At 60.1% G+C, this 20,046-nt stretch overlaps 6 protein-coding genes across 8 annotated transcripts; 2 read left to right on the forward strand and 4 right to left on the reverse strand.

The window, feature by feature from the left end:
- Positions 1 to 25: 25 nt before the first annotated feature.
- On the reverse strand, positions 26 to 3,087 carry THOC6 (THO complex subunit 6). Of its 2 annotated transcripts, XM_033841339.2 has the most exons (13): positions 2,949 to 3,087; positions 2,000 to 2,115; positions 1,835 to 1,899; positions 1,641 to 1,744; positions 1,521 to 1,558; positions 1,389 to 1,437; positions 1,196 to 1,267; positions 992 to 1,094; positions 857 to 906; positions 705 to 767; positions 494 to 604; positions 274 to 408; positions 26 to 194 (listed from the first exon to the last, which is right to left on the reverse strand). In XM_033841339.2, exons 1-13 carry the CDS (start codon positions 2,985 to 2,987, stop codon positions 114 to 116), a joined length of 1,026 nt encoding a protein of 341 aa, XP_033697230.1. In that variant the 5' UTR covers positions 2,988 to 3,087; the 3' UTR covers positions 26 to 113. The 2 variants fall into 2 exon arrangements, with proteins under 2 accessions (XP_033697230.1, XP_033697231.1); XM_033841340.2 differs by lacking the exon at positions 2,000 to 2,115.
- A 282-nt stretch (positions 3,088 to 3,369) lies between these two features.
- Positions 3,370 to 4,726, forward strand: HCFC1R1 (host cell factor C1 regulator 1). 2 transcript variants are annotated; one of them, XM_033841344.2, is made up of 4 exons: positions 3,370 to 3,502; positions 3,812 to 3,868; positions 3,955 to 4,110; positions 4,354 to 4,726. In XM_033841344.2, exons 1-4 carry the CDS (start codon positions 3,408 to 3,410, stop codon positions 4,487 to 4,489), a joined length of 444 nt encoding a protein of 147 aa, XP_033697235.1. In that variant the 5' UTR covers positions 3,370 to 3,407; the 3' UTR covers positions 4,490 to 4,726. The 2 variants fall into 2 exon arrangements, with proteins under 2 accessions (XP_033697235.1, XP_033697236.1); XM_033841345.2 differs by having other exon boundaries at positions 3,982 to 4,110; positions 4,354 to 4,721.
- Positions 4,727 to 5,386: 660 nt separating this feature from the next.
- Positions 5,387 to 7,025, reverse strand: TNFRSF12A (TNF receptor superfamily member 12A). The gene is made up of 4 exons (XM_033841346.2): positions 6,869 to 7,025; positions 6,021 to 6,125; positions 5,664 to 5,798; positions 5,387 to 5,578 (listed from the first exon to the last, which is right to left on the reverse strand). Exons 1-4 carry the CDS (start codon positions 6,960 to 6,962, stop codon positions 5,523 to 5,525), a joined length of 390 nt encoding a protein of 129 aa, XP_033697237.1. The 5' UTR covers positions 6,963 to 7,025; the 3' UTR covers positions 5,387 to 5,522.
- Positions 7,026 to 7,137: 112 nt separating this feature from the next.
- On the forward strand, positions 7,138 to 10,786 carry CLDN6 (claudin 6). Its single transcript, XM_033841341.2, has 3 exons — positions 7,138 to 7,293; positions 7,400 to 7,729; positions 9,460 to 10,786. Exon 3 carries the CDS (start codon positions 9,486 to 9,488, stop codon positions 10,149 to 10,151), a length of 666 nt encoding a protein of 221 aa, XP_033697232.1. The 5' UTR covers positions 7,138 to 7,293; positions 7,400 to 7,729; positions 9,460 to 9,485; the 3' UTR covers positions 10,152 to 10,786.
- On the reverse strand, positions 10,706 to 12,910 carry CLDN9 (claudin 9). Its single transcript, XM_033841342.2, has one exon. The coding sequence runs from the start codon at positions 12,135 to 12,137 to the stop codon at positions 11,484 to 11,486; it is 654 nt and encodes a 217-aa protein (XP_033697233.1). The 5' UTR covers positions 12,138 to 12,910; the 3' UTR covers positions 10,706 to 11,483.
- Positions 12,911 to 12,971: 61 nt separating this feature from the next.
- LOC141276574 (uncharacterized) lies at positions 12,972 to 19,298 on the reverse strand. Its single transcript, XM_073793235.1, has 3 exons — positions 19,232 to 19,298; positions 18,258 to 19,059; positions 12,972 to 17,873 (listed from the first exon to the last, which is right to left on the reverse strand). Exons 1-2 carry the CDS (start codon positions 19,296 to 19,298, stop codon positions 18,308 to 18,310), a joined length of 819 nt encoding a protein of 272 aa, XP_073649336.1. The 3' UTR covers positions 12,972 to 17,873; positions 18,258 to 18,307.
- Between the last annotated feature and the right edge of the window lie 748 nt (positions 19,299 to 20,046).

A 20,046-nucleotide genomic window follows, 5' to 3' on the forward strand; every position in this document is an offset into this window, starting at 1 on the left:
TCTTGGGAAAAAAGCACATGAAAAAAAAAGGCCCCAAATTTTATTAGTATAAAAAAAAGAAAAAACCAAACCACTCCGAACCCCTGAGATGGAGGTGGGGGTGTTGCTGGAGGTCAGAAGGACAGGGAGAAAGCTCGGTAGCCCAGATTGGTGAAGACATCCACCCTGCAGCTGTTGCCTGCAGCTGTCAGGACCTAGAGGCAAGAGGGGAGTGACTGACCTGCCCACATGCCCTGGCCTCCCAGGATCCCCACTGCCCCTTGCTGAACCCACCTTGCACTCAGGGGCTGCTGGTTGCTGGTTGAGGCTGAGGCTTAGCAGCCCTGGGGAGGAGCCAGGCACCTGGGCCTTGAGCTCCCCGCTCAGCTGCCACTGATTGACACAGCGACCCTGTCCAGCTGATAGAATCTGTGGAAGACAAGGAGGGGCCTCAGGGTTCAGGGCTGCAGGGGGAGCGGGGCAGGGCTGGCAGAAGCAAGACAGAGGGCCTCACCAAGTCCTGGTAGAAGGTAACGTGCTTCTGTGGTGCCCGCATGGGGAAGACGGTGGTGGGTGTGGAGGATCGAAGGTGCCAGAGGGTTAGTGCTGGACCACCTCCACAGACCTGGGCAGAAAGGTGGGGGTCCCCAGCCGCCATGAACCACAGGCTCTCAGCTGGACAGGGCCCGGAGCTGCCACCCCATCCTGCACTCTGCCCGGCTCACCATCCAGTCGGAGTCAGTTGCCAAACACCCAATCCAGCGCCCATTGTGGGGCCTCGAGCACTCCTGGGAGGGAGGAGGAGAATAGAGGAGGAGGTGAAGACACAGGAGATGCCCAGGAAGGAAGAAGGACAGAGCATGGGGTGCGCCCTCACCTCGTGCTTGTAGACCTCAATCGTCTGGACCTCCTTGGCCGTGCGGAGGTCTGTGGGGGAAGAACCATAAAAAGCACCCTCCTTGCCCCAGCCTCCCTTACCACCATCTTTCCCTCCAATCAGACATTCCCTTACCCCAAAGCCGCACGGCCCCATCCTCGCCACCTGACAGCACCTCGGGGCTCCGCTCCCGCAGTGCCAGGCAGTGGATGTAGTCTGTGTGGCCCCAGAGGGCCCGCTGCAGGGAGAGGGGCAGTGTCAGGACAAGATCCAGGAAGGATGCTGCTGCCCCTGCTCCCCCACCCCGCCCCTGCCACTCCAGTTCCACAGCCCTCTCACTGTGAAGGTCCCCGTCTCAAGGTCCATCGTATGCAACTGACAGTCTCCCCCCGCCAGGATGAGGGAATTCTCCTGCAGAAGAAGGAAGGATGGGGTCAGAAGAGAATGTCAAGTCAGAACAGGGAGAGGGGAAGGATTAAAATTTGGGCCCAAAACAGGGCAGGGCAGAGCCCCGATTAAAAAGGGCTCAAACCTTGGGGACGAGAAGCAAAGCATTGATCTCAGGTACTTCCAGACTGGTCCTGGGAGAGGGAAAGCAGAGTCAGCTCTTGTGAGGCAGTACCTTCACCCCCACATGCCCTCTGCCCACATGGGCCTGGCTCACCTGTATGGGGGCTGACGACGCCACAGCTCCTTACAGCCCTTCATGGAGGAAAACACTGGGTGACCTCAAAGGCTCTCTCTGGGTCTGGGCACCTCACCCTTCCCCCAGCTCCACACTCACCTTCTTAAGGATCTCTGCCCAAAGCCAGGCCTTCACCTCCCCATCCCCAGCACTGAGCAGATGTCGATCAGTGGAGACCATGCTGTAGACGGGTCCATCGTGGGCTAAATGGAAGTACAGAACCTGAGTGACCCTGTCCTGCTCCTCTCGTCCACCCGGGGGTTCCCTAAGCTGGCCTCAATGCCTGCACCCACCTTGGAAGGTCACCATGGGCTTCTTACTTTCCTCTTTGGCCTCAGAGCTCAAAGCAGCAGACAAGCTGAAAGGAGAGGGGCCTGAGAGTCAGAAGCAGGGGGCATCAGCCCCAGGAGGACCAAGTGCCAGAGCTAATGGATGGTGGGGAGCAGGGGCAAGGGTACCTAAAGATGGCTATCTGCCCGTAATTGTTGCCGGCTGCCAGGAACTTCCCACAGGGTGAGACATTCTGGGAAAAAATGATCATGTGCAGCCGCTGCAAGGCCTGAAATACTTCCATCTGTGGAGAGAGGCTGGATGAAGGCTGTCTGGGGCGTCTGGGACCCCTGAACCACACACTCCTTCCTGCTTCCCCTGCTGCAGTCCGGCCTCCCGCCGCAGTCCGGCCTCCCACCGCACTGACTTCTCAGTTCTCCTTTTTATAGCCCACCAAGCAGGCACCTGTCCATATAGTCCCAGGAGTGGCTCGAAGAAGGAGGTGAGAAAGGGGAGAGTTGAGGCTTGATGCCTACTGGAACTTTTGTTGACCAAGGACTCAGCCTCTCCTCCACGTTTCCTCAACTGTCAAAAGGAGCCCACTGGAGATTTCGTCACGATTGGACGAGCTACTGTATATAAAAAGCTTCGCACAGGGCTGCCTCGGAGAAACCGCTTAAAAAGTGGCTCTAGGGGCTTCCCTGGTGGCGCAGTGGTTGAGAGTCTGCCTGCTAATGCAGGGGACACGGGTTCGTGTCCGTGGGATCCCACGTGCCGCGGAGCGGCTGGGCCCGTGAGCCATGGCCGCTGAGCCTGCGCGTCCGGAGCCTGTGCTCCGCAACGGGAGAGGCCACAACATTGAGAGGCCCACGTACCGCAAAAAAAAAAAAAAGAAAAAAAAAAAAGTGGCTCTATTACTCCAATACAGAAAAACGTACTGACTCCTAATCCGTATCCTGACTTTCATGTTAGGCCCCTGAGGTATTTCTGGGTTACTCTCCCTCCCTCGGGTCAGAATCCGAGTCCCACCAACAGCCCACGCAAAACAGGTCTTGAGCGCACGACTCCTTGCCGGCCCCTTCGGAGCCGGGCATGGACTACAAACCCCAGAAGGTACCACGCATCACGCCCCCTCACCTGACCCAGAGGCACCGCTTGCGGCATGGCTCGCTCCATCTCGAGAAATAAAAGTCCCAGAGTGCTCCGCGCGCGACGAAGCCTCACGAGACCGGAAGTGCCGGCGAGCGCCTCCCTTTCGCGGCGCGTCACCTACTCAACACTGGTGGCGGGTCCGGCGTGAAGGCGGCCGCCGCGTAACCCGAGTCCCAGGAGCGGAGGTGACCGCCAAGAAGGTCCCAACACTAAGTGGCGCCCTCCTCAACGCCACTACACCAGGTCCCTTCCCCTACCTCCCCTCCCCTACCCCGCTGAACCGACCCGCCTTCCAGTCGCGTGCCGTCCGTCTTCCGCGCCTGCGTGGAACCTGGCCGCGCGCGCGCGCGCCTAAAGCCACGCCCACGTGTTGAGCCACGCCCTCGGAGGCTCCGCCCCTGTCGCCCGGATCCCACCCCTCCGCTCGCAGGACCCCGAACACCAATGATCTTGCAGCAACCCCTGGAGCGAAGCCCCCAGGGTCGGGCCCGGCGCGACCCGCGGGCTGACTCAGGGGCGTCCCGAGGCCTGGACGCGAGGTGTGTGTGGGGGCCCTGGGTGGGCCTGGCCCGGGGGCCCAGGAGCTTTGCTGGGCCCTCAGGGCTGGTCTGCAGCATGACACGCGGTGGGGTTTATCGGCAGGGCTTGGGCATGAGTTAAGACAGGATTGCAGACTCTGGACAGACTCCGAGGCAGGCTTCTGGATGGTCTGGGAGAGGAGGTGACTTAGGCGTCAGCTGAGACAGGGTTGGGCTGGGGGCTCCTGGCTGACGCTGCAGGCTTAGTTGGGCAGATCCTGGGGATGGGTCCAAGAGGGTGGGGTGCTCCTGGATCTCTTTTCTTCCCAGCTCCCCTCTCCGAGGACCTGTGCCCATGAGTACCAAGCGTCGCCTGGAGGAGGAGCAGTGAGTTTGGGGGCAGGGAGGGACTCCCAGCAAGCCCTCTGTCACCTCAGGTCCCCATCAGACTACCTCTCTTCTGAATATCCCAGGCTGCCTGCCTCCTCGTCTCTCCCCAGGGAGCCCCTGCGCAAGCAGTTCCTGTCTGAGGAGAACATGGTCACCCATTTCTCTAGACTCAGCCTGCACAATGACCACCCTTACTGCAGCCCCCCCATGGCTTTCCCCCCAGCTCTGCCCCCACTCAGGTAGGCACAATCCACAATCCACTAGCTGGGCCTTCTGGAGGATCATACCCAATCCTCAGAGCCAATCTCCAGGCTCTGCCTCATCTTGCTATTTTTAGCTTCTAGCCAACCTCTGTTGTTTCCCTACTTGGCTCCTTGGAAGGTGCCAGCAGTCCAGGAGCCCCTGGGGACCTGTACCAGGTGGGGTGTGGCTCTGCCAGTCCAGCCTCAGCCCTGTGCCGTGACTGTCATTTCCTCTTCCAGAAGCCCTTGCTCTGAGCTGCTTCTCTGGTGCTACCCTGGGAACCTGATCCCTGAGGCGCTCCGGTTGCTGAGGCTGGGGGACACCCCCAGCCGCCACTATCCTGCAACCCCAGCTGGGGACATAATGGAGCTCTGAGTGCTGGGGGGCAGTGCCCCTGCCCACCTTCCTTCTTCCCCACAGCAGGGGAGGCCAGCACTCCCACGAAGGGAGCAGCTGCCCTGCTTTTCCTCCAGACCAGGCCTCTGGGCACAAGGACCTTCCCCCAACAGAGGACACTGAGCCCCACGGAGCCCTGGGGTGGGAGGCGCAGGAGCATGGGAAGGGAGCCGTCCCCTCCCCAGAGAACTGAATAAAGATTGCTGAGCAAATGAAGGCTACAGTGTGGAACCCAGGGCCTTTGGGAAAGGGAGGGCAGGGCAGGGGTGCTGGATGCTGGGGTTTCTCCTCAAGATCTTCCCTGGAAAACGGTCAGGGCACAGCCAGGTCCTGGCAGGCTGGGCTCAGGCATTGAGAATGTGTGAGTCAGAGCCTCACCCCCACCCCCGCGGCTGACTCACTCCTCCCTCCAGCTCTGGGAAGTCAGGCTGGGATTATGCCACTCTCCAAACCATTTAAAGTTAAAGATTCTTTTATTAATAAATTCTCTCCCCCTCCAAACTTTCTTCCCAAAATAAATATCTCCCCCCTTTTGGGGGTTGGAGGGGCAGTGTCTTAGGGCCAGCCGTGCTAGAGGGCCAGCCCCCTAGAGTTAGGAACAGGTCCCTAGCCCCCCAGGCTGAGACCCCCTGGTGGAATTTCAGTACATCTGAGTGGGTGGGTCCTGATGTTGTGTCTGTCTCTCAGGTCAGCCTGGCCCCCAGGCCATAGTGGGGGTGGGGGGACCCTTGTGCAAATGCTGTGGTTCCTTAGTGTCAGCTGTCTGGCATGAGCCAGCCAGGGTCTCCTTTTCTATTCTGGAGCCAGAGTCAGGGCAGTCAGACACCTTGGAAGGCCCTTCTGAAGCCTGGACCCAGGCTTCAGAGAGGTGACTTGCTGTCCCCCATCCCTCCACACCCCTGTGGTTGGAGCAGCCTGGCTCTGGCTGTGTCTGGGAGGCTGGGGCTGGCTCCAGAATGAATGAATGAATGATGAGTGGGCGCAGCCTCCTGCTGGCAGGGGGCGCTCACTGTCACTGGATCAGGGCCACGCCAGGACAGCCCTCCCCGCCGGTCTCCTCGATGGGGGCTGCAAGATAAGAAGAGGGGCATCAGGAGCGGGGGAGTTGTTGAGGAATGATGAGGGGCCGTCGGGCGGGCAGGGGCACACTTACTGGTAAACTTTTCTCTCCTGCGGCACCGTCTCCAGACCAGGAATCCGGAAAGCAGCCCCAGAACGAGGGCCAGGCTCAGGGCACCCCCAAGGATGGGCCACAGCAGCCTGAAGGAGGCTGGAGGGGCCGCAGCGCCTGGGGGCGGGACTCCAAGTCAGACCTCGCCCCTCTAGGGACCAGCCCCGCCCCCTAGATCGGAGCCTTAAGCCTTTCCTCCACCTTGGTCCCTACCCCAGTCAGAGCCCCTTCCTCAATCCAGCCTCTCCCAATTAATTCCACAGATCTGCTCCCCTCTCCACCCAGCAACCCTCTCCCCCAGACTGGGGTCCGCTCGGCTCTGGCCCCGCCCCCACTCACAGCCCAGGCAGAAGTCGCTGTGCGGTCGCGTGGGGCACGATGCGCAGTCCATGCATTTGTCTAGGTCCGCGCTCCAGGAGCTGCCGCGAGAGCAGGGGGTGGTGCCTGGGGAGGGGGCCACGAGTCAGAGGCGGGGGGCGGCTATTTTTGGGGCTGAGGTCAGGGTCGGCCGGCTCGAATAACGTGAGTCACCGGCGCCCTCCCTCCACATTCCTCACAGGTGACCGCACGGCCCGACCGGGACACGGCAGCGCGGGGGAGAGGGGGGCGTAGTGCGGGACGCTGGGGGAGTGGGTCAGGTCCCCATAACAGCCCCCCCGCCGCCGCCGGCGGGTGACTCATTCCTGGGCACCGGGCCCGACCCCGGTCCCTCCCCCCGCATAGCTGGGCACTGAAGTCACCGGATGGAAGGGGGCACCCCACATGGTATGGGGGGCACAGACCTCCGTGCCTCTCAGCACCCCCCCAACTCTCCGGTTAAGGGGGGTGGGCAGACCCGGTATTGATCAGGCTGGGGGCGTGCCACCTTACCGGACGGGACATCCCTCCCTCAAACTTTTCTTCTCTCTCCACTTCCGAGTCCAGACTCAGGACCGAAGCCTCCCCCGCCCCCCAAGTTGGACAGGCGGGAAACTGAGGCCCGGACTACGGATGAAGCTGGGAGCGAGATGGGACCTCTCCTGGCCAGGGAGCGCGGTGTCTGGAGACCACCTGACCCCGGATCCCCATGTCCGCCTAGTCCCCCCAGTTCTGCCCCCTCCTCTAGGCCCCCAATGACGGCTCCCCGATCCCGGACCTGGGAGTCCTCCGTCTCCCACGCCCTCCCGCCCAGCCCGGGCCGGGCATACCTGGCACTCGCTCCCCGGCCGCGGCGCTCAGCAGCGCCAGCCCGAGCCCCAGCACGAAGAGCCGCGGCAGCGGGCGTAGTGGGCCAGGAGACATGGTGTTCGTCGGGCGGCGGCTGCAGTCTGCGCTGGCCGCCAGCGTACCCGGGCAGACAGCAGCGGCCCCGCCCCCGCCTTCCGGGGCGGATCCCTAGCCTCTGCCCGCCCCATGATCCACCCCTAGATGCCGGGTCCCGCCCGGACCTCTAAGTTCAGTTATTCGCTCAACAAACGCCGTCTCTGTGCGGGAGCGGCCAGAACGCCAAAGGGATGCAGATCTGGCCCTGCCTTCCCGGTGCGGAAGCCCAGGAGGTGCATGTTGGGCGAGAGGGCGGATCTGACACGAAACAACCCAGCACAGAGAAAGCTGTTTCTTAAGGGCCCCGAGGGTATGATAATAACAATACAACAAAAATAATAATACTGTGCCCTTTAATTTCTACCTTAGGACATAGTTACATAGTAAAATGTGGGCTTGTTGTCTCCATTTTTCAGACTAAAATGAGGCTCGGGAAGGTTAGGTGAGTTCCGGAGTCGAGCCCCAAGCTCTGTTCGGCTCCATACCCTGCCCCTTGACCCACTGCTTGCCGGACTTCAGCCAGTTGATGCCCTGCACCCGGGCCAGATGGGGGAGCAGCGGCTCCAGGCTCGAGCGCCCCCCACTGACGAGGTTGGGATTCGCGCGTCCGCCGCGGTCTGGACTGGGGTCTCTGCCCCTCCCCTGGGCGGTGGTCCGGTGACGTCATTGCCTCTTTAAGACCCCCGCCTCCGCCCCAGTCCCAGCACTCCGCCTGCTACTCCGAATCTTGGTGGACTCCTTTGCAGGTGAGCCTGGGGGAAGTGTGCGTGTCGTGGGGGAGGGGGTAGGTGCCTCGAAGATAGGGGGGCAGGGGGAGTGGCGGAGTTGGGTTGGGGTGCGCGTGAAGAACCTGAACTGATTGGGCGGCAGCCACCCAGGGCCAGGAGCCCCTGGGCGGGGGGCTGCACCAAAGCCCTAATGGGGTCCTTTGGCGGAAGGGTTAAACGCCCCTCCCCCAGCCCGGGGACAAAGGCACCGAAACCCAGGCGCCCCTCCCCCACCTGTGCTTCCCTCTGGGGCGGGGCTCCCTTCCCCCTCACCTGCGGGAGCGGACCCTGCAGCTAGCGCCGCCATTAGAACCTTCCAGGGTGCGCGGCTTCCAGGCCGGGGGGCTGAGGACACCCTTCTTCGGGCCAGACTCAGAAGGGAAATAGGGATCGAGAGCGGGAGGGGACGCCCTCGGATGAGCCGAGCCTGTAGTGCGTGGAAAGGGAAGGAGTCGAGAGCAGGGACACGCTTGTAAGGGAGAGGTGCTGGATGCCCAGTCTGGCGTGGCCCCGGCCCTAACCCGGCCAGAGTCCTGGAGGGCTGACACTGGGTTTGGGATTAGCGCCATACGGCCCGCCGCGTCCTATCTCCCCCCAGGCCATGAGTTCGGCCCGGGTTATGGGCGGGTGCAAATGAGTGGAGAGTCTGCCCTCTGGCCACCCTGGTGGGGCCGGTGCTAAGTTTAGGTCCGAGCCGTGCGCGGGAACTTTGGGCAATGGAGAGCCACAACGGGACCCTGAACGGAAGGGATCCCCCGCGGCGACCTCCAACACGAAGTGGGATGTGAGGGGGCCAGGGCTGCCCCAGAGGAGATGTTTCACTGGACAGACCCCAAGGGTGGTAATTTCTTTTAGGGAAGTTGTGTCCTGAGAGAATGGCACTTGGGGCAAGAATACACAAAAAAAGTCACCAACCTTGGGGGTCTGCTCTGTGGCCCCCCTAGGGGAGGACAGAAGGGCAGGAACCAGGGAGGCAGCCGGTGGCCTTGGGAAAGGAAGTGCTTCGGGGTGGGAGGGCTGTTTCTGTTTTTGTTTCCCTCCATCTCTCCTGCCCCATCCAGGGTCTGACTGGGTGGGATTGGTTTGGGCCAGGCAGTGGCAGGCAAGGCCAGGGCTGACTGGCCACCATGTACACAAGATCTTAAGATCAAACTGGCAACCGCCTGTATGGGGTACAGAACCAAGTTGGGGTGAAGGGTTTGGACATTTATGTTGGGTGCTGGGAGGAAACTTGTATCTCTATTCTTGGTGTTAAAACTAAGTTTTAAGCCTGAAACTCATGGCTAGAGCAAACCTACCACCCATTAACCCTGTGGAAACCACCAAAAAACTGCATTCTATTGTTTCATCCCTTTTGCCCCTTTGTACCCAAAGTAGCTGAAGCCATGGGCAAGCATGTGCATAGGCTTTATATTTCATTTGCACTCAAAACAACTAGGACTGGGTTGCTTACTTTTTCACTCTTATAAACTAGTGCCTGTCTGGGGAAAAAAAAATACTAAAGCATTAAATGCTCATTTTGCCCATGAGAAAATGAGGCTCAGGGAGCATGCCTTGCCCATGTTACAGGACACGGTGTCCTGATTCCCAGGGTTCATACTCTTGGTGTCCTGTGTGGTGGCCATGGCATGTGGCATGGGGGTTAGCATTCACTGGGAACCAGGGGCTGGGCCAGCTGATCTTAACGTTACTCTGCTTCTGTCCCGCAGTGCAGCTCCTCAACCTCAACCTCACCATGGCCTCTGCTGGTCTGCAAATCCTGGGGATCGTCCTGACACTGCTTGGCTGGGTGAATGCCCTGGTGTCCTGTGCCCTGCCCCTGTGGAAGGTGACCGCCTTCATCGGCAACAGCATTGTGGTGGCCCAGGTGGTGTGGGAGGGGCTGTGGATGTCCTGCGTGGTGCAGAGCACTGGCCAGATGCAGTGCAAGGTGTACGACTCGCTGCTGGCGCTGCCCCAGGACCTGCAGGCTGCCCGAGCCCTCTGTGTCATCACTCTCCTAGTGGTCCTGCTCGGCCTGCTGGTCTACCTCGCAGGGGCCAAGTGCACCACCTGTGTGGAGGACAAGGACTCCAAGGCCCGTCTGGTGCTCATCTCTGGGATCATCTTTGTCATCTCAGGAGTCCTGACCCTGATCCCCGTGTGCTGGACTGCCCACACCATCATCCAGGACTTCTACAACCCCCTGGTGGCCGAGGCCCAAAAGCGGGAGCTGGGAGCCTCCCTCTACCTGGGCTGGGCAGCTTCTGGCCTTTTGTTGCTGGGTGGGGGGCTACTGTGCTGCACCTGCCCCTCTGGGGGGTCCCGGGGCTCTAGCCATTATATGGCCCGATACTCGGCCTCAGCCCCACATACTGCCTCTCGGGGTCCCTCTGAGTACCCCACTAAGAATTACGTCTAATTCGGGAAGGGGAGTGTGGGCTCCCTTGAGAGTGGAGCCTAACCCTCTGAGCTGGAGCCATGGCAATGGTGATCCATGACAGCTTTGGTGTTGTTTTTGCTTTATATTGGTGGGGGGCGGTGGTTAATCCATTTGATAACCCACCTGGGCTCTGCTACTGGCGTTCCTCACCTTTGGATGATGGAGCCAAAGAGGTGATGCTTCAGAGTTTCTGGATCTTTCTCCACCCTGGACACCCCCATCTTAGAGACCAACCTGGAGCTTTGGGCCCCATGTGAAGGGTGCTTGCTATCCAGGTGCTTTCATCCTGTCCCCGAGAGTTCCTGCTGATGTTGGGGGTAGGGCCTCCCTAGGCCTGCAGAGACAAGCCTTCCCTTGCTGGTCAGGCCTCTGGAACCCCCAGGGGCTTTTGAGCCATGTGTAGCCTCTAGAGGAGCAGGTGATAAGTTACCAAAGACCCACCCACCTCCAAGTCTTCTGACCTCTGGCTTCTCCATCCTGAGTCATGTCCCCCCTGTGCTGACCCCTGACCCTCCCATCCCCAGCCCCTGTGCACTTCTGCCATGTCCTGCCCACACTCACCAGTTTTTACTAAATAAAGCACATTTTGTTTGGTTACTTGCCTTTGGTGTTGCTGGGGGTCTGCTGAGTGCCAGCCTGGCAGGAGGAGGTGGGCACAAGTCACTCACCTCCCGTGTTGCCCCCGTGCCTTGCGTGGCCTGAGTGAGGTTACCCACTGGTCAGGACCTGGAGCAGGCCTTGGCCAGACAAACCCAGGAGAGGCCATCAGGTCTTCCCGGCCCAACCACAGATCAAAGGAGCCGGGTTACAAATGGTCTATTTATTCCCTACTCAAAGGTGGGGGTGAGGGGGGTTGATGATGGGCAGGGCCTCCAGGCCTGGAGGAGAGTGGCTGCTCCCAGATGACCTGTCCTGGGCCTCTGGATGCTGGTAGTGGCCAGGTCAGAAGGGACCAACTCCAGGCCAGGGAGGGCATAAGGAGCTACTGCCCTTTGAGTGAGGCCCAGGTTCTGGGGGCAGGGGAGGGCTCAGGAAGAGGAGGGCCAGCCTGAAGAAGGAGACAGCAGAAGAGAGAAAATTGGGGGAAGCAGGGGCAGGCCAGGGCACCCTGCCTGGATGGAGGTGGGGACCCTGAGGAGGGTCTAGACTCAGTCAGGCCCGCTGAGACTAGCCCTGCAGCCGGGCTGGGCTCCAGCATCTGGAAAGTGGGTTTCACCTGGGGGAGGGATTGACAGTAGAAGGCAAGGATTAGGGCAGGGCATCCAGCACAGGGTCAAGGTTCTAAGCAGCAGGCTTCCATGGACATTCACCTCACACGTAGTCTCTCTTGTCCAGCCCAGATGCACCCGAGCGGGAGGGGATAGAGTAGCCCAACCTCGGTCCCCGGGGCCGGTCGATCTGGGGCGGGGGGCATGTGCAGCAGAGGAGGCCCCCGCCCAACATAAGCAGGGCAGATGCCGCCCAGCCCAGGTAGAGAGAGGCTCCCAGCTCCCGCTTGAGGGCCTCAGCCACCAGGGGGTTGTAGAAGTCCTGGATGATGGCGTGGGCGGTCCAGCACACAGGGATGAGCACCAGGATGCCTGAGAGGAGGAGGATGACCCCCCCGGTGAGCACAATGCGGGCCTTGGCGCCTTCATCCTCCACGCAGGTGGTACACTGTGCACCCGTGATGGCCACCAGCAGGCCAAGCAGAGCCAGCAAGAGGGCGATAACGCAGAGGGCTCGGGCAGCCTGCAGGTCCTGGGGCAGCGCCAGCAGCGAGTCGTACACCTTGCACTGCATCTGGCCGGTGCTCTGCACCACGCAGGACATCCACAGCCCCTCCCACACCACCTGGGCCACCACAATGCTGTTGCCGATGAAGGCGGTCACCTTCCACAGGGGCAGGGCACAGGACACCAGGGTCCCCAGCCAGCCCAGCACAGCCAGGGTCATGCCCAGGAGTTCAAGAGCAGCCGAAGCCATCTGTTCCCTCAGTTAGGTCTTCCCAACTCTAGGAGGCCTGGTTGATTTGCAGGAGTGGGTCCGATGCTGCGGAGCGTAAGTCAGCGTCCTCTGACCAAGACAGTCCTCACATCTGTGAGCCTCTGGCAAGGCACCTCCTCGCTCCGTGCCCCTCACAGATGTGTCTCTGAACCTCCACAAACACAAATCAACCTCAAGTCCTGCTCAGCTGAGCGGCTGGTGTCCCTTCGAGGGGCCCGTCGCCCCTCAGATGCCCAGCGGCTGCTCCTGCCACCCTGCAGTCAGGTCCCACCGCCGCCTGTCTGACCCAGCTTGCACGGACCCTCCCGACCCACCTTCAGGCTGAAGAGAGATGTGTCCCCAGAGTTGGTGCAGGTTCACGCTGAGCGGCTCACCTGGCAGTGCCACCTGGGGACTCTGCTGGCTCCCGGTTGCAGGCGGGGTTTTAAGGCCAAGGCAGGGGAGGAGCAGAGAGGCCGAGACTGGGGAAGCCAGAGTGATGGGAGGAGGCGGGGCTGGGGATGGGATGGGGGCCTCAGGGTCAGTGCGGGGGTGGGTCATGACCAGGATGGAACAGGGGAAGAAAGAACATCCATGCCATAGGAACCCATGGACAAAGGAATGGGGAGACTGAGGACCGGCTGTGGAGGAAGGAATGGGGGCCATAAAGGAACTGGCTCAGGACAGAAGTGGGAGGGTATCTTGGGGAGCCTCCTGTCCCCCGCCCACCGCTGTCTCTGCTCTCCCCCACCCCGTGATGCAAACGCACCAGCTTCCCCAGTATCACACACCCCGCCCCTGTCCAGCTGCCCGCCAACCGGGGACTCTCTGGAATCTGATCCGTCTCCCGTCTCAGCCCAGTGGCGCTGGCGGCTCCCGAGGGAGGGGCCCTGCCCGCACTGTTCCCCAGCAACAGGTGCCTGGCGCTCAGCTCAGGTGGCATCACCCAGGCAATGGCCTAGAAAACCACCACCCCCAACTTCTACATCAGCTCAGGTGTGCCATCCCCACCCCTGCTGCTGAATCTGGGGGCTGAGCTGAGGGTGTCTGGGGGCCAGGGACAAAGAGCCCGTTGTGCAGGTGGGGGAGGGGGAAGGGGGAGAGTAGCAGGGGCGTGAGCCCTCCGTGGGGGTGCAGCCCCAGCACCCAACTCTGTTCCTCGGGGAGTGGGACACCACAGAGGAGGGCGTCCCTGAGCCCTGCCCCACAGTCCTCAGGAAAGACACCCCTCCTGAAGACCCCCTCAGAGCCTGTGACTCCCCTCGTGGGGGCAGCCTGGAAGTCACACAGACCATGGCTCAAATCCTGCCCCCAACCCAGGGCCAGTTCATGGAAGGTCAAGGTCCTTAGCCTCCTTGGGTCAAAGGTCCCTTTGAGAAGCGCACAAACAGGAGCCCCTCATTTGGGGCGGGCCATGAGCTCCTTCAAGGCCCTCCCTGGGTGCTAAGAACTGAGGATTACTGTGTGAAAAGGGAGTTGGGGGCTGATGAAAATTCCACTCTCCGGGGTGGTGGAGAGGACCCCCGGGGGAGAGCCTCTCCACCCGCCCTCCTCCTGAGGAAGCTGGAGCTCACCTGGCCTGTGGGGGCAGGGGTGGGAGGCCCCCCAATGCACACCTGGCCGCTGCACCACTCTACGACCCTGAGGGAGGGGAGGGGTGCTAGGTGCCTCCTCACCTACCCAGTGGGGCTTCATTTATAAAGGATTCTAATTTCAAGTGGCTGCATTGCTTCTGGGAATGGGTTTTAGCAATTTTTTGGAAAAGAGGTTTGTAACGTCATCAGATTTGCAAAGGGGTGGGTGCCCCAGGAAAGCACAAGAACGCCTCCCCCTAAAATGGAACAACTGAGGCCAGTGCCAGCCAGTGGGTCTGATAGGCGGACGCCAATGATTGGCGCTTTCTCCACACTGGGTGCCTCCCCAGAGAGGGGCAGAGATAAACTGGTATGGGCTGACCTGGTGGCCCCGGCCTGAAGACGGGAGGAGGGTGCTGATGCTAGCTGGCTGGGACACGGCCAGAGCTCCCTGCTGGCTGTGATGGGCAGGGGGAGCCCTGGGCAGGTTGTCCAGCTCATCTAGTGCCCCCTCACGCCCCCAGGCCTCAGACTTCATGGGGTAGGTGGGTGGTTGGGAAGAAGGGCAAATAGAGGCAAGCCTTCAGTGGGCTCCCTCTGGGGCCACCAGGAATCCAGTCACACAGGTTTGGGCAGGCAGGTGTCAGGGAGCAGCAGCCAGCCCGGATCTCTGGAGGGCCCACCGAACCGCACAAAAGGCCTCCCATCCTGGGCAGCCTCAGCCCAGGGCCTTTTCCTTCCCCAGGCCTGGAGAGAGTCTGCCTCCTGCCTTGGGCATAAGGTCACCAACTCATCCTGATTTGCCTAGTACATTCCTGGTTTGAGCACTGAGTCCTTTGTAGGGGGGTCGCAGGGGATGGGGACAGTTGGTCAGCCTGCAATTGGGCCTTGCTTTAAGGGCCCACCAGTTCCACGGGCAGCTCCAACCCCCTCCCCCCAACGTCGTGATGGGGCCTGGTGTGGGCACTATACACACCAGGTAAACGTGGTGCCCAGAGATGGCACAATGAGGACCCTAAACTTCTTAGATCCCATTTCCTCTTCGGCCCGACATGTCTACACTCTACCCCTGCACTGCCACACGGGAGGTGGGCGGTCAGAGGATGAAGACACCCCTCTTGCCGCCGCCCCCAGAAACCAATCCCAGCCAGACCTGCCTCCGGGCACGGGGCAGCTTCAGCTTCCTCCCACCTGTCTCCCTTTTCCCCCTCTTGATAAGGCGCCTCCTCCACAGCCTAGACGGAGAGTAAATGTGGGGACATTTGTCAGAGAACTAGGAGAGGCACACTGTGTGTGTGTGGGGGGAATGGGCAGCAGAGGTCAGAGTCCCAGGGCACCTGGGCAGGAATGTACTGCCCACCCTCAGCCCTCAGCCCTCCTTAGGCCACGGCTGGGAGGCCCCAGGCCCTCTCTTAGGTCCTCTGGTCAACCTGGATTCAGCTGGATCTGGGAACCAAAGGGTTAAAGTTGGGGCCTAGGCTGGGCCTGGGACTCGGGCTGGAAGGCTACGGACAGGAGAGGCCGGGACCCCCACTGTGTAGTTACCATCTCAATGACACTTTACCGAGTCCGCAGGAAGCCCCACCTCATCCGCCACCTCCTGGGAAAGAGGTGGGGGAGGAGAACCTTCCCCGCTGTACCACTGAGGGAGGAAACCAAGGAAGTGGAGGGGGGCTTGTCCTCCTCACCCCTTCAGGGAGTGACAGAACCAAAACTAACCTTTGTTCTCTCTGGGAGGGAGGAGGGGTGGGAGGCTCAGGTGGGCAGAAGAGACTGCAGCTCAGCTTAGATGAAGGTGAAGTGGGAGGGGGTTAACTCCAATCCTATTGTCCATCTCGCTCCCCTTACAGGGGAACAGGACAAAAGAGGGGAACTGACTGTGGCCACCATGGTGCCAGGAAGGGTATGGAGGTAGCTATGGGGGCTGCACAACAACCCCAAAGGCTGCATCGCCCATTTCCCTGGGGAGGCACCTGAGGCCCCGAAGTTGCAGGTAGAAAGCCCCTGGCTCCTGAACCAAAAGGAAAAGAGGAAACACTGACATCCCATAATAATTCTCAGGGACTTACGCCCCCATTTTACAGACAAGGGAGCAAGCTCAGAGAGCTAAGGAACTTGGCCAAGAGAACACGTGGGAAACAGGACAAGCCTGATGCAACCCCAGACTGACTTCAAAGCCTCCAGCTCCCTGCCCAGCAACGCTGGCTGAGCTTCCTGAGAGTAAGCTGGGCCTCCTGGTGCCTCTTTCCCCGAAGGCAATGCAGCCCGCAGCCCAGCCGGGCCACCCCGCACCATGTTGAGCTTCCCTCAAGCCATCCTCCCTGCATCCTGTCCTTTCCTCCAGAGCCAGCCATCCCCTCCTCCTCCCACTCCTCGAGGCTCCCTGCGTCATGGGGAAGTCTCTGCACAGAACAACATCTGTATCTGATTACACGGGAAGCCACCCTCCACCCGGGTTCACTTTCACCGTGTCCATGTCCCCGTCTCAGAAAGCAAAGAGTGCTCTCCACTCGCAGCACGCAGATCAGTGAACTCTGGGGTCAGACGTGGTGTCAACCCCACCCCAGGACCTTGCTGGGCAAGTCACGTCTGCCTAATCTCGGGTGTCTCCTGGCTACAAACCAGAGGGAGAAGCCTGCCCTGCTTACCTCCAGGGTTGCCAAAGGCACTGGCTGGGCCGCAAGTGCCCTGCACACCTTAGGTATTATTGTAGGTATTAACTTGGGACGGGAGTATTTCATCAAGAGCACAATGGCAGTTTCACTTGTAAACTGGGGCCGACTCCATTGACTGGGTAACAACTTTATTATCAGTCGTAATTGTCAGCTTACAACCAGCAGCAGTTAGCCATCTGAAGCTCTGAGAGTGCTGTCTTCTTTAGGAGCCCACATTCAGTCTTGTCCTTCCTGTTTACTGTCTGATTCTCAGCTCAGAGTGGGGAGGGCTACAGGACATAAAGAGCATAGAGGAAGCAGCAAGCTGGCAGGAATGCGAACTCGGCCACAATTCAGCAAAGGGGAAAGTCGGTCTACTTTTTTTCCTGTGCCAGTGAGAGTTTTATCAAGGCACTAGCGCCTTTGGATCCTGCGTGAGTACTCCAAGGGCACCCAAGGCTCAGGTTCAGCAAGGGGTAGGGCCTAACACAGGCTTTAGGGAAGCTGAAAGACAGCGTGGCAGGTGGGCCAGCCCCACAAGGGAGAGCACACTGCCTGTATGGATTGGATGGTGGCCCCCAACACTATGTCCAGTCCCAAGCCCAGGAACGTGTCAGCATGGCCTTATTTGAAAAAAGGGTCTTTGCAGGTGTACTTAAGGATCTCAAGATGAGAGCATTCTGGACTTAGGGTGGGCCCTATATCCAATGACAGGTGTCATAAGAGAAAAACAAGAGGGAGATGTGAGACACAGCTACAAGGGGGAAGGTCATATGAAGATGGAGGCAAAGATTGGAGTGATGCAGCCATAAACAAAGAACACCTGGAGCCACCAGAAGCTGCAAGAGTCAAGGAAGGATCCTCCCCTAGAGCCTTGGGAGGGAGTATGGCCCTGGGATACCTTGATTTTGGACTTGCAGCTTCTAGAACCAAGAGAGACTAAATTTCTGTTTTAAGCCACCCAGTTTGTGGTGATTTGCTACAGCAGTCTCAGGAAACTCATACACTGCCTTTCTTGCTGGCAGGTCCCAGGCTCTCAGAGGTCTCCCAAGGTCAATTTGGCTTCCTGATACCACTCCTGAGCTGCTGTAGAAGAGCCCACTGAGATAGGACGTCTGCCTGGTTACTTGAGCCCAAGCCACCTGAGTAACAAAGGGAACTTTATTCTGCGTTGTACATGCTGGGGAGAAAGGGGGGTGGGGGTGGTGAAGGGAGGTAGTAAGGATGAGGAGAGAACAGGGGCTTCCTCTCATGACTCACCCTGGGAGCTTTCCTGTCCCTTGGGGATGACTTCAGAGCCCTTGCATGTGACACTCTTGTTCCAAGGCCCAGTATCGACTGTCCATCAACACCGCTGTTCTCCCCGTGCGCCCAGGCCCAAGGGACCCCAGGATCTATTTCAGCTGAAAGTTTGACTTCTTAAGACTTGGAAGGCAGGTTCTGAGTTTCCAAGAAGCCATACAAACTTCAGCAGAGAAAGATCTTAGCGATGACATCCAAACCCTTTACTGTACAAGGGAAAATGAGACATTTTGCGTACTCTAGTAAAAGTATTTTTAAATTTTGTTTTCATTTCCTCAAGCCGCGTGCTGTGGGATCCCAGCCCCACCTGCCCAGATCACCAGCCAGTTTATCACTACAAGGAATTAGTTACATTCTCAAATGACCAGGCAAAAGGCTTCCTGTAGGATAGTAAGGAAAAATGGAAGAAATGGCCCCAATTTTCAAACGAGCTTATTTTCAGACTTGCTCCTTCCTCCCCCAAAGCTGGGCTGCTCCCGACACGCCCTCCTTCTTCCCCAAGCCGGACCCCGACCCATGCCCCTGAACCTGCCGGCGGGGAAGGCGGCGAGGGGCATAGCCTCTGAATCCAGGCAGGGCTGCCAACTCACCCGCCCGCAGCCCCTCCGGGGCGGGGAGGGCCGGGCCTTCAGCACGGCGGCTACAGGAAAAAGTGCGGAGGCGGGGGCGGCAGTGGCAGCGGCGGGGGAAAGGCGGGCAGCGGCCAGGGGTCGAGCGGCCAGGGGTCTAGCGGCGCAGGCGGTGCCTGCAGGTTGAAAGGCGAGGGCCGCGTGGGTAGCGGCGGCAGCGGCTGCGGGGGCGGCTCGGTGTTGAGTGGCGGGCGGCCGCGCGCGCCCACGGGCCCTGGCGTGGCGGCGACCGCGGTCTCGGGCAGAGGCGGTAACGGCAGATGCGAGGGCGGTGGCGCGGGCGCGGGGAGGCGCGGCAGGTCCTGCAGGGCGAGGGCGGCGGCGGGCGGCGCGGAAGACCAGGCCTCGGGCGGCAGGTCGGGCAGCGCCATGTGGGCGCCGGGGCCCCAGGGCGCCACCGGCTTGGGCCGCAGCGGGAGCGCGGGCAGCGGCGGCAGCTCGGCCAGCGCGAGCGCCGAGGGAGGCGGCGGCGGCGGCGCGGGGCTCAGGCCGGGCGGCAGTCCGGGCAGCGGCGGGTGCGGCAGGGACGGAGCAGGCGGTGGGGTCAGGGATAGAGATGCGCGGGCCCGGCCTAACCGCGAGTGGGCGCGGGCGCGGGCCAGCCGCGGATGCGAGCGGGAGCGAGGAAGCCGGGACGCCAGCTTGGCCACCACCGCCGCGCCAGGGCCGAGCGCGCATAGTCCGCGGAGGCCTTGTTTCTCCAGCAGGTGGCCACGCGCCGCCCTGCGAGAGACCCAGCCAATCGGAGCCGTGCGCCACCGCGCTCCACCCAATCAAAGGCCAATGCGCCGGCGACCTGTGCGTTTCTCCCGCCGGCTGGCACGAGCTGTCACTGGCAGCCAGTCAGAGGCAGGAGCACTCTCTGTCAACATCTTCTTCCCTCCCCTCCCTCAGTTCCAGCCAATCATAGTATTCCGAGTTGCCGCAGGCTCCACCCCTCACCATCCCTGAGGCCAGGCGCTGCGTGTGCAGTGGGCGCCCCCAACTGGCCTGAGGGTCCATTTAGCCACGCAACCCCCTCTACAGCCCCGCCCTCCCTCCCTACAACAGCCAATGTGGAGAGTGTATGGATCTCTTTTTTTGGGGGGGTTTGCCCTTAGGGATTCTGGAATGATGCTCCTGGTGTAGGTCAAGATCTACGCAAATTCCCAATGAATGATCTTACAGAAAAGATGAAACGATATCAATTCAAAAGCAAAGCTTGACATGCAGCATTTGTGTTAACGTTGTTAAGAACGGTTGTAAACAACACAGATGGGTGACAATCAGGAAAAAATGAGAAATGGTCAATCTATTTAAAATTGGAATATAGAAATATTTATTAAAACATATTAGAGGGCTTCCCTGGTAGCACAGTGGTTAAGAATCCGCCTGGCAATGCAGGAGACACGGGTTCGAGCCCTGGTGCGGGAAGATCCCTACATGCCACGGAGCAAATAAGCCCCTGCGCCACAGCTACTGAGCCTGCCCTCTAGAGCCCGCGAGCCACAACTACTGAGCCCGTGTGCCACAGCTACTGAAGCCCGTGCCCCTAGAGCCTGTGCTCCACAACAAGAGAAGCCACCACAATGAGAAGCCTGTGCACCGGAACAAAGAGTAGCCCCTGCTTGCCACAACTAGAGAAAGCCCATGCACAGCAACAAAGACCCAATGCAGCCAAAAATAAATAAATAAATTTATTTTTTAAAAAAACAAACAATATTAGAGGCCTTCCCTTGTGGCACAGTGATTAAGAATCTGCCTGTGCATA

This window comes from Tursiops truncatus, chromosome 15 (assembly GCF_011762595.2).
Source record: "Tursiops truncatus isolate mTurTru1 chromosome 15, mTurTru1.mat.Y, whole genome shotgun sequence".
Taxonomy (NCBI): domain Eukaryota; kingdom Metazoa; phylum Chordata; class Mammalia; order Artiodactyla; family Delphinidae; genus Tursiops; species Tursiops truncatus.

Coding starts and splice junctions, on each gene's coding strand:
- CLDN9 (XM_033841342.2), bottom strand. CDS start 12,137: ATGGCTTCGGCTGCTCTTGAACTCCTGGGCATGACCCTGGCTGTGCTG.
- CLDN6 (XM_033841341.2), top strand. CDS start 9,486: ATGGCCTCTGCTGGTCTGCAAATCCTGGGGATCGTCCTGACACTGCTT.
- LOC141276574 (XM_073793235.1), bottom strand. CDS start 19,298: ATGGACCCTCAGGCCAGTTGGGGGCGCCCACTGCACACGCAGCGCCTG. Junction 19,060..19,231: donor GGCCTCAGGGATGGTGAGGG/GTGGAGCCTGCG, acceptor GATTGGGTGGAG/CGCGGTGGCGCACGGCTCCG.
- TNFRSF12A (XM_033841346.2), bottom strand. CDS start 6,962: ATGTCTCCTGGCCCACTACGCCCGCTGCCGCGGCTCTTCGTGCTGGGG. Junction 6,126..6,868: donor GGCCGGGGAGCGAGTGCCAG/GTATGCCCGGCC, acceptor CCCCCTCCCCAG/GCACCACCCCCTGCTCTCGC. Junction 5,579..5,663: donor CAGGAGAGAAAAGTTTACCA/GTAAGTGTGCCC, acceptor CTTATCTTGCAG/CCCCCATCGAGGAGACCGGC.
- THOC6 (XM_033841339.2), bottom strand. CDS start 2,987: ATGGAGCGAGCCATGCCGCAAGCGGTGCCTCTGGGTCAG. Junction 1,745..1,834: donor GCCCATGGTGACCTTCCAAG/GTGGGTGCAGGC, acceptor ACTTCCATTTAG/CCCACGATGGACCCGTCTAC. Junction 768..856: donor TTGAGGTCTACAAGCACGAG/GTGAGGGCGCAC, acceptor CCTCCCTCCCAG/GAGTGCTCGAGGCCCCACAA.
- HCFC1R1 (XM_033841344.2), top strand. CDS start 3,408: ATGATCTTGCAGCAACCCCTGGAGCGAAGCCCCCAGGGTCGGGCCCGG. Junction 3,503..3,811: donor TCCCGAGGCCTGGACGCGAG/GTGTGTGTGGGG, acceptor TTTTCTTCCCAG/CTCCCCTCTCCGAGGACCTG. Junction 4,111..4,353: donor CCAGCTCTGCCCCCACTCAG/GTAGGCACAATC, acceptor TTCCTCTTCCAG/AAGCCCTTGCTCTGAGCTGC.